The sequence below is a fragment of the Alligator sinensis genome, unplaced genomic scaffold (assembly GCF_000455745.1).
Source record: "Alligator sinensis unplaced genomic scaffold, ASM45574v1 scaffold366_1, whole genome shotgun sequence".
NCBI classification, from domain to species: Eukaryota; Metazoa; Chordata; order Crocodylia; family Alligatoridae; genus Alligator; species Alligator sinensis.
In genome coordinates, this window is record NW_005841851.1 from 5474005 (window position 1) to 5485165 (window position 11161).

Sequence of the window (11161 nt, forward strand, 5' to 3'; positions counted from 1 at the left end):
AAAAAGAACCATTGTCCATATTTGCCCAAAGCTAGAAATGCACTAGTTGACTGATCCCATGGACACTTTGCGTATTTATCAATGCAAATCAGTGGCCTTATTCTGGATATAAAATGGGCTGTTCCAAGAGCTTTACACTCTACAAGCCACTTTTTGGAATTAAATCTTGCTGAGTTTTAATTATGGAGACAGACCCCCAGTCTCCCCCTTGGTGGGAGCATTTGGTAGAGTCCAATACATCATTGGGCAAGCCTAGGCCTGCCCTGTGTTTTAATGAATAGTCAGGAGGGAGAGAAAGGGGTGGGCCCGAGTTTTGTTGTTAGATGCAGCTAGTTGACAGAACTAAGGGAGATGAGAAAAGCAAAAAAGCCAACAAACTGCACGCAGGTAGCCAGCGCAGCATCCCTGGCGCTGCCTCTGCCTTCTCCCCACCACGTCTCTCTATGTTCCATTGTCGTATGTCGATTCATACCCCCTTTGTTTTTCCCATCCTCCCCCGACCCCATGACTCCTCTGGCGGGACAGTTTCCCATTGCATTTAAATTCCAAGAAGACTAAAATGCTGTACATTAGCGACCCAATGCAGCATTTCACCACGGTAGGTGCAACCTTTTTTTAATGGGACTTGCCTTTTTTTGATTATTATTTTCCAAAGGAATCATCCTCTCCTGAAGCAGGACATCACTCACGCTTTAGCACTGTGATCTTGGCGTGTACCTGTTGTTTTGTGGGGGATGCCAGGTAGGAAATTCAGTCCTTGCTCAGGCAGGGTGACCAAGCTGGAGAAGGGGCTGCAGTAGAACTGACTTCAGACCACTGTTTGCCCTGCGCCATTAACTGCAGGCACCAGATCATACAGGTCTAGCACCAGGAGACACTCATCTGAGCATCAGGCAGGCTGTGGCTGTATGTGCAGATCTAGTGTGTTCAAGAGGGAAATCTCAGTGGAGTCTAAATCAAGATAGGGTGGTTAATGTGTGGACTGTTTGCTTGGCCTGGCTCTAATGGGCTGTGTTCATTTCCGAAGAGTGTGTTGTGCTTTGCAAAGTCTTAGATATGATTTAAATCTCCAGTAGAGATGGCTGGTTGAGATTCCCAGTTTGCACATGTATACTTCTGTACCTGTTGCTACTCCATGCATTGTATTTTTTCCCATAGTTTTAACTAACAAATGCACTGAGATGCACTTTGAGGAAACACTGTTTGTCTGTCTTCATACTTTGCTGTTCAGCAGCACCAGAGCACCATCTCATCCTTCAGTTGGGATTTGATCAATTATAGAAACCATAGGGACAGTTACAGATGTGCAGTGCTCTGTGATACGTGCATGGATGTCTCCAAACAGATTTTCCTTCTGCAGTTTAAAGTAACTGGGAGATAGTAACATATATTCTTACATGTACCTTTTTTAAACCTGATCTTTAAACAGTTGAATACTGCCTGAATCAGTAGGTTCCATTGTGCTGTTGCGGTGTTCCAGATATATGACTATTTTTAAAGTACACAGCGTAACGGAAAGACATCTATCCCAATGTACTTGATTTTTAATTTCTAAAGAATGTTTTTCTTGAGTAGGTTTTTCTTGTTGTATTTATTGATAAACAATTGGAGTGACACAGGGTTGCAGTTCTCAGTTTGAAATGATGTATTTGTTTGTATCTGTTTTGTGGGTTACAAAAGCTTATGGTGGCTGGTTTTGTACTGTAATTCTGTTGTTACTCTCTGTGGCATTATTACAATGAGACCTATATTTTTAATCCCAATATCTGGATTTTTCTTTGAAAGGAATATTATCAGCTTGAAATCTGGTCCATCCCAAAAAAATGAATTGGAGTAATTTACACACCACACAGTCCCCTGAAAAGGGCTTCCAATATTTATGTATTTACAATGTTAGTATATAATGTTTTAAAAACACTCTCAACTTTATTTCTGTCGCTTTGTGACAAATTTGCACAGTCAACAGGCAAAGCCGACAGCAGTAAAACAGTCTGCATGCAAACTCCTTGCAAATATACAAAGAAAATCTAATGGGAGAAGGGTAAAAAAAAAGGAATTTTCTCTAATCTCTAAGAGTCTGAGTGTTATCTTATTGAGCCAGTATTTATTTAATTTAATGCACTTATTTCAGTTTAGAGGAATTCAGAAAGGCGTCCTGTCTCCATGCTGTAGTTACCTTCACATCACGGAAAAATTCAGTTTAAGTGCAACAGTTTAAGATAATTCATCATAACCCCCCACTCCATGCTGTAGTTACCTTCACATCATGGAAAAATTCAGTTTAAGTGCAACAGTTTAAGATAATTCATCATAACCCCCCATTTGTCTGGAACAGTTCCCCACCCCTACAATTACTGCTGCAAACCATTTCAGCCAGAGTAAAACACTGTGTCAGTGTGAATAACAGCAGCAGAGTCTCACTCTTCATTTTAGTAAGCGGGGATGTTACTAACAGTCATGGGAAACTCCTTTTTGGACAGAGATGTGATGTTTGAGAGAGTCTCCAGGTGCTAAGGATCCCTTGGCAATTAAGCTCTTGTTTTAACAAGTGCAGCAGTTTCCGTTTCATTGTCTTTTAAAGGCGCTCTTGTCCCGGCTTCCTGAGATCTTATACGCATGCCGACAGGTCGGTTCTGATCTGTCTGCATGTTATACTTTACTCATATTCAGCACACACATGTTGCAAGTTGTTGCCTGTTATTATTAACATTCATGTTCTTAATCTGAATATCCTTCTGGCAAGTGCTCTATGTGCCTCTAGAGCAAGTGTTTTTGCAACTCAGTATCTCACCCCTCATTGGGGAGGACAGGGCATACTTTAAAATACAAAGAGTAGTTCTATTGCAGGATTAGGAACCTGCAAAATGCCATGGCACGCTGCTTCCAAAACAGGAGGCTTTTGCTTCATTGTGCTCCCACTTAGAACTGCTCACACGTTTCATTCCAGACGGGTAGGAAGCCTTCACCTCGGTGGACTTGGGGTTCTTTCTCCTAGCAGGAACTTAGACAAGGGACTGTCATTAGCACTGAGGGGCTGCTGCCAAAACATCCTTTGTAGATAACGGCTGAGGCAGGGAGGTTGGACTTGGATCTGGGATGGTGTTGGTTTTGGGACTGGGGAGTGCTGATGCTCCTGCCAGTACTTAGAAAACCCAGAAGTTCCTGGCAAGAATGTCATGCTGTTCTGCTCAGAGTCCTCAATCCCCAAATACAGGGTCAAGAAATAATTTTTCCCCCTCAGATTTGGAAAGGCTATAAGTTTTTTGCCTTTCTTTGTCATGTAAGGCACGGTCCTCTTCCCAGTATCCACTTGCTTTTCTGTCACTGCAGTAGCAGGGCATTGGCAGGGATCTCATTTTCCTGCTTTTACAATTGGTTTATTGTAGAGGGCTCTTGGTGCTTCTGGTGTTGTGCCTGGGCAATTGGGGTGAGGGTTTGCACTGTGATTTTGAGGAATCCTTGGATGTCTGTAAACCCCAGGGACTGGACTTGATGGGCCATGCAGCCCCTCCCACCCCCTGCGTTCTGACAGTATGCACAGACTGAGTCACTGCTGGTATAGGAATAGACTTTTTCTCCTATGCTTGTACTATATCCAACCCTATATCCAACCCACCACAATCCTCATCTGTGCTACTGCCATACAAATGAGCAATAACTGCAGCAGCAGCAATAATGCTTTCCAGGAGAAGAATTATTCCCAAGGACGTTGCACGGAATCCAAACCTGAAAACTGCTCTTCAGGCATGACAGCCATGGGCTGGAGAAATGGACAGATGGATGGATTCTATCCCTTACTCACTGAGGGAAGGTCCTTGGGGGAGAAGGAGGTAGCTGGGGTGCTGGCAGGGCCAGCCCACAATTTTTTGGGGCCCCTTGCAAGATATAGTTGCGGGGCCACCTGATCCATTGAAAAATCAAAATTGCAGTTAATTGTGGTATAAACTCACTGAAATAAAATAGTTGGGACCAGGCTGCATGCATGTGGGCTGTGCTGTGGGGGACGCGGGGTAGGGGCAGCATGTGCTGGGGGCGCCTGGGTTCCCTTGCCAGGGCCGGGGCAGGAGCAGAGGCGGGAACTCCTTCCCCGCTCAGCTGGGAAGGGGCTCCCTGCCTGAATCGAACCCTTTAAACATGGCGCAGGCAGCAGGGGGCAAGAGAGGCACGGCCCCGAGGCCGCAGGTTCTGCAGGATAGGACGGGCTGGCCCTGGGTGCTGGGAGCTTGGAGAGAAGTGTCAGTTATTGGAGGAGCAGACAGGAGAGGGAAAGTGTGAGCTTGCATGGGGGGAGCTGAAAGTGGGACCCCTCCCTGAAGAGCAGCAGGCAGTATCAGTGTGTAGGGGAGACGCAATTAGTTTGGTGTTTTCCTTCTCCTCTCCATCCCCCAGCCTGCAGGAATCATTTCACCGTGAGGGGCAGGTCAGTGTTTTGAGTCCCCCTGGGAAGGATGAAGTCAGATGAGTGTATGGGCACTAGGACACGCAGCAGGAGGGTGGGCGCCTTTCTAAGCATGGAGGAGCCACAGGTTTGCTGCTTCTCCCCTACTGCCATTACTGAGTGCCTTGAACATGGGTAAAGTGAGGCCCAGAAGGAAATGAGACTCAACCAAGGTCCTGCAGTGAGTTAGTGGCAGAGCAGGGTCAGAACCCAGGAGTCCTGCCTCCAGCACTTGTGAACTTGCAGTACCTTTTGAGAATGCTTCCTATTTCTCTAGTATGTCTGCAGCAGACATTGCAGGCAGATCTTAGACTCCTGGACTGCTGCAGTTTGCAGAGCTCTTGTCTCCATGGAAAAAAATTGCCAAGACACAAAACACCTAGGATAGAACTAACTGAACCAACGCACACTTTGTTCTGTATCCCTGATGATCAGAACATACATTGCTCTCTTTAGGGTTGACTATTTATGTGCAGAATGGGAACACAGGAAAACAGTTTGCTTGTAGCTCAGGGTAAACCAGTTACCTTGAGTTTGTTCCTGAAAATGTATATTTAATAGAAGGTTAACTGGGAGTCCTTCAATTATCCCAGCAGTAGCCGTGTGCTTCCTTGCCTGAGTGTGTTGCACTGGGTGCTATGGACTGTTTACCAGACATATTTTAATGGCAATTTAGATGACGTTGTTGTGACTTTCCTGTTTCTCCAGGTAATTATGGAATTGTGGAGAGTTTATGGTTCTTTTTTTTTTTTTTAAACTTAGGTAAACTATACAGCAGTGGGAAAGGACAGAGGCTTTAACATACACTTTAGGAGAGAAAATGGATGTATTTGCAAATGCAAGTTAGATCTTGTTCAGCATTCCATCACTTAGTCACAGGAGGGGTTATTCGTTGTAGCCGTGTTGGTCTAAGGACATAGGCAGGCAAGGTTCTTTGGGTAGGTGTGATATTTTTTATCAGACCAACCAGAAAGTTGGAAAAGAGTTCTTTGCAAGCTTTTGGGCACAAACACCCTTCTCCTTATGCCTGAAGAAGGGTGCTTATGCCTGAAAGCTTGCAAAGAACTTTTTTCCAACTATCTAGTTGGTCTGATAAAAAATATCACATCTACCCAAAGAACCTTGCCTGCCTATCACTTAGTCACAGAATCCTGACTTTCCTGTGAGAGATGCAGAGGACGGGAGGTCTTTCTGAGCAGAGATGGTTTGTTGGGGGAGGGGGGTGTTAAATCCATTGTGCCATATACCTTTGGATAAGGTAGGTTCCTAAGTTAAAACGTGCCCCTTGATTCCAAAGCAGGGTTGTTTGTGAGCCTTTAAGAATGACGGCATTAGGAAAAGATGCATGCAAATAGCTGAGATGGTTTATCATGTACAGTTGTGGTTATAAAAAATAATGCATTTCATGGCTTTTGCTTTTTAGCAGAGAGAAGGGTAATTTTGCACCTTATAGACTAATTAACCAGACATGCATCTACCTTGACATTTGCTTTTTAGATATTGTTTGTTTTCAAGCGCTGTTACATGCTCTGCTTGCAGGGAGTAGTACTGGTAGGGGAAACCCTTCCTCCCAAAGCAGAAAGGGTGGTTTGAGACCAGGCCAGAGGCATCACAGCAAGGCAGGACTGGATGGTCCAGGAGAAAGGCTGGTAGTAGTTTTTGTATTGAGGGGACTGTTTCAAGTCCAGCTGAGACTTGTTGTCACTTGTCTGATGGCTGATAGGTGACCTGTTTACAACGAATTGTTGCTCTTAGTTCAGGCAACCAAGGGGCTTCAGTGTATTTATCACTAATTAGTTTTGGTGCTGGCAGTCCCAGCAGGAGCTTAAAGGAGTGGAGGGCTGTGGAGACTCACTTGGGTTGAGACAGAGTGAGGAGCAAACGCACAGAAACTGAAACAGCAGGGCCTCCCAGGATATGGTTAGGTTTTCCGGAGAAGGCTTGCATGCTGCCAGGTGCTGCTTAGAGGATTTTCAGGCCCACAGGGGAAATCTCTAGAACCCTTTTGGATCACTATATTCACCTAAAAGAGACCCAAAGAAATTGAGCAAAATGCCCAGGCTGGTAAGAGCAATTCCAAATGCTGTCTAGGGCCTTATGGTCTTTGTCCTGTCCACAAGATGCTGCTGCAAGAGAATGGGTGAAAGAGCCAATAGAGTAATGGGCACAAAAATACCAAACCGTTTCTCCTTCATTGCAACGTGGTGGGAGGAAGTGCTTAACAAGCTTCCTGAGCAAATCTCAAGGGGTTAATTCAGGGGACCATGTTCAGATTATACATCAGCCTCTTTGCCCGCAGAATACAAAAGCCCTCTGGCTTGTTCAGGTAGTAGAGGCAGCACATAACAACAATAACGTCAGCTCTCATACAGCGTTTTTCTCTGTGTGGTTTGAACAGATTTCTTTTGTATAATTTCCAGACTGTTCTGACTTCTGATGAACTGGAAATACCCCAAATACCATCCTCAAGGTGGAAAACTCAGGTATTTCTGCTCTGGTCCCAGGTGACAAAAAAATATACCAAGTATTTTCAAAAGAAGATAATATTTGGGGGTGGAGGGGTTAACCGCAGAAAAGGTTCAGTTTCTGTCTGAGTTTGAATGAAGGTTTAGGTCAATGGGGTTGTTTTTTTTTTACCCCAACAGGTTTTGTTTCTTAATGGGTATTTAGGAACATGGGTTTTCCCAGATTATGCCTGTAGACACAAGGGAACCAATTTCATCCTGGGCTGTCAGCTGTTAATGTATGTGTTTGAGGATGGAAATTTGGAATAGATGCAGCAAAACAGGCTTATAAGAAGCCAGGATCCGGCCAGGTATATACAAAGGAACTGGAGCTAATGGAGGTTAAGAAGGGATGGATATAGCCTATGACGTTGCTCCTCCTTGCATCAATGCTGCGCGCTTCTTTGTAGTTTGGGGGGTTTCCCAATTTTGGACTGTATTCGGGGAAAACCACCATAGGAAATCATCAGAACTGTGAAATGAATTGCACAGCCTGTCTCTGGAAGATGGCTCTTTATGTTCAGTGACCACAGCAAAGATGCTTAAGGAAGTTTTGAGTATGTGTGTGAAAGAATGGGTGTACGTGGATGCATGTGTGCATGTGTAAGATCGAAAATAGATCATCTTTGCAGTAACAAAAGAGTTGTACCAGATGTTTTTTTCATACTTGAGGCAGTTGCTCTGTGGTCTGTTTATACCACAAAATTCAGAAGTCAGCTGTGAAACTCAGAGCATCTTATGCAGGGGAAGCTCGCCTTGCCCCAGAACAGAGGAGATGTCAAGGATACGTTCTTAGCTCCTGGCAGTACCACCTTTTAACAGACAGAGGGCACCCCAGCCACTCTGACGAGGGTCTCTGCCAAGCCCAGCTCCAGTTTCTGCCAGTGTAAATCCAACTTGTACCAAATGAAGATTGCAACCAGGTCTGCCAGTTTTCCACGAGCTTCTGTGAAATAGTTCATTGCAGCCAAAAATCAGCTTTAGTCTGTGAAAAATCTGAAAGGTGAATAGGGAAAAGTGCCTCTGTGGCACTGGGGTTGGGTCTTGGCATGGCCCCAGAGCAGGGTCAAGTTTGGGATCAGGTTGCTGCTGCTTTCCCTTTGACTATGAGCCTGAGAACTGACTCCACACCTGTGAACCTTCCCGTGACATGAAGGGATAGCTGTGTTACTCTGGACAGAGGCATGTGTCTCTCCTCACTAAGAGATGCAGAAGGAGGGGAGAAGATCTCATTCTGGTTACCTCTTCTGCCCTGTTTTGGTGTCCACTACTGTGCAACTCTTGACAAGAGTTTTGACCCAAACTCCACAGGGGCCAGGTTTCTCAGGTGACACAGCCCTGATATCCAGTGTCCAAGCACCTGAAGCCCATATTGAGATCTTATTGGTGACAGAGCCAACCGCTTTCTCCTGCCTAGTAAAGGCCAATTGTGGTCACCTGATGCTGTGTCTGAGATTAATGGAAGCCCTGAATGAAGAGACCTGGATTTCTGCATTATGTGTTTAAGAAAAAAACAAACCCAGCTGCTTAATTAAGTGCATCCAGCCTGGCTTTGGGGAGCATGCCACTTCTGTGTAGCCTGGCTCTGAGTTTTCTGTAGGACTTGGGTCACCCTTTTTGGCACTCTCTCTTTTTTTGGTATTTTCAGGGGTTCATCAGGAACAAAGAATAAGTCCTTCCCCAGACTTGGCTCCTGCTGCTGATGTAGCCTACTGTCTGGTGGGCACTATGTATCCCCTTTTACCAGCTGATCCCCAGAGGGTTTGACTGGATCACAGCAACCAGCTGCAGTCCCTTATTGCAGTGCATATAACTCATGTTATTGGTGCCAGAGGTAGAGTACCTAAACTTTGTGATGGCAGCAGTTTTTTCTGTGACCAAGCCCCAAGAACCACCCCCATCTGAGGAGGAAAGAGGTTTTCGAGCAGGAGTAGCCTGATGCTCCTCAAAACACTGCCTGGTGTCCCAAGGGGAGGTATTGAAGCTGATCCTCCCAGTGACGAATGCAGAGAGGGGAATAAGGTAGCATTCTGACCCCTGGGAAGATGCCCGCTTAGCAAAGTTCATTCCTCTGAAACTGCTGGGGTGGCCAAAGGCAAGTTAACCTGAGCTCTGACCCAGATAGCACACGCTGAGGAACCCAAATTCTGAAAGCCTCTGTTCCTCAATCAGGTTTATGAATGCGTTGTGCCAAGGACTAACCAGTCCTTGGCACAACACATTCATAAACCTGATTGAGGACATGTGTATGCAGGTCCATGCATACAAGCCCATGCATGCACGTACTTATCTGTGCATGGGTGGGAATGCGTGCACAGGGGACTGGGAGTACTATGCATGGCCTCCAACTAGCAGTGGTAGGGAAGAGCAGGTGTTATTCTGCCTGACAGGGTGCCCCCATTGTACCATTTTGCAGACAACACTGCCTTGCTATCTGGGTACATTATCCAGTGCATTTGGTTGATTAGGGAGCTGAATGCAGCAGCAAAACACATGGGGCTATTTTCAGCGCAGAGGTTTCTTCCCATTCCCAAGCGAGAGCAGCAGAATGATTGCAGCAGTGGGTGTCACCTCCAGATTGTTCCAGACGATCCAGAAGCAGAGAGAGATTTAAGTGTCTTTAACCCTTCTGCTTGGGCTGGGCCTTGGTGTAGCTGTCCACCAAGTGGAACGTGAGGCAGAAAAATGAAAGAGGGAATGAAAGAGAAATGCAGTTAGAAGAACAAGACAACTGCCTGGGAGCAGGCTGTGGCTCCTGGCCTCATGGGTCCACCCGCAGCCCTTTGCAAAGCACGTTTGCTCCACAGATAAAGTGGTGCAGAGCAGGACTCGGGGCAAGAGTCAGGACTAGTGCTTAGGCAGCTGTCAGGCAGGTCAGACAAGGTGACTCTAGAATGGAGTGTGTTGACTTCCCGCCCGGGGGCCAGGGCTGCGTACACACTGCCCTGCGCTCTGTACTGCCCCTCCTCTCCCTGCCAGCTGGGCCCCTCCCCCTACTGCCAAGGGTTAGCAACCCAGTCCCAATCCTGCACCCGTGGCACTGCAGTGCCTTTCCTGTGGGACTGCTGCTATGTACGCATGCGTGGGAGTGGAAGGGGGTGCTACTATGGGGAGAAAGCCCTGTCCTGCATCCCAAGGAACAGAAAGCACAGGAAGTCCTGAGAGATAGGGTCAGCTCCCAGCCTGCTATACTGGAGAGTTTCTAGAGACTGAGACTCCCTTCCCAGTTGATGTTTTTCTGAGTTCACTCATAGGTTTTGCTTTATTCCTTAAACATTGATTCTCAACCAGGGTGCCATGGCACCCTGGGGTGCCTTGATATCCTTTCAGGGGCACTGTAGGATGCCAAACAATGTTAGTACTGTTAGATGTGCAACCATGATTCATGAGATAAACCCAGAGATTTCAAATAGGGGTGTAGGTTGTAGCCATGTTGGTCTAAGGACATAGGCAGACAAGGTTCCTTGGTTGAATCTGATATCTTTTATTAGACCAACCCAAATAGTAGGAATTCAAAGCTTTAAAACCATTCTGCCCTGTTGTGGTCTTTCTGAGTTCTTTGCAACAGAAACATCACTCTGTTATTTTTGTGTAGTGAAAAAATGAATGAAAACTAAGAGCCGGCATTGTCTGAGGACTACCTTGCATCTAACAGGGGTGAGAACCACTGGTCTAAAGTAAATCAGGGTGAAATATCACTGTCCTGGACCCAGCCTCCAGAGCTCAAACTGCAAGCAGCTTCAGGGGCTGGGGCTGGAGGGCTGGGCTCAGCCTTGGAGGGAGATAGGAGACATGTACAGCCTTCGGTCCTGACCTGGGCTTGCCTGGGGAATGTGGGTGCGTGCAGGTTGGGGCCGGGGCTTGTCTAGTCTTGTCCAAGCTTGGAACAACACTGAACAAACACCCCTGGAAAGGTCCTGCTTGTTTCACCAGGAGCCACTGTCATGTTCGTAAGACATGGTGGGTATCATCTTCTGTTTCCCTCCCAAGTCCCTTCTTATATGGGGTACAGCCAAAAATCCCAATCTATGGTCCCCCGTCAAGGAACGCGGGTCTCTGCGCTCACCAGAGAGGTTGCTTCACAGGGTTCAGTTGCACTGGAAATCCAGGAATCCTGGCCCCAGGATGGATGGAGCCACCACAAGGGGATGATGTCAATGTACTGATTTTATCCTTCGTACAAGTGGTGACCTGTTTGAAAAACAAAACAGCCCAGAAC

General features: G+C 46.4%; 1 protein-coding gene across 3 annotated transcripts in view; it reads left to right on the forward strand.

Moving 5' to 3' along the window:
* Positions 1-11161, forward strand: part of TP73 (tumor protein p73) — a 74118-nt gene that overhangs the window by 28788 nt on the left and 34169 nt on the right. The window contains exon 1 of one of the 3 annotated variants that reach the window (XM_025212138.1): positions 461-598. The exons of the other annotated variants lie outside the window; for them this stretch is intronic. Coding sequence (XP_025067923.1) covers positions 560-598 — 39 coding nt within the window. The 5' untranslated portion in view covers positions 461-559. Of the gene's footprint in view, positions 1-460; positions 599-11161 lie in introns of those variants that run through there. 3 annotated transcript variants of the gene reach the window in all.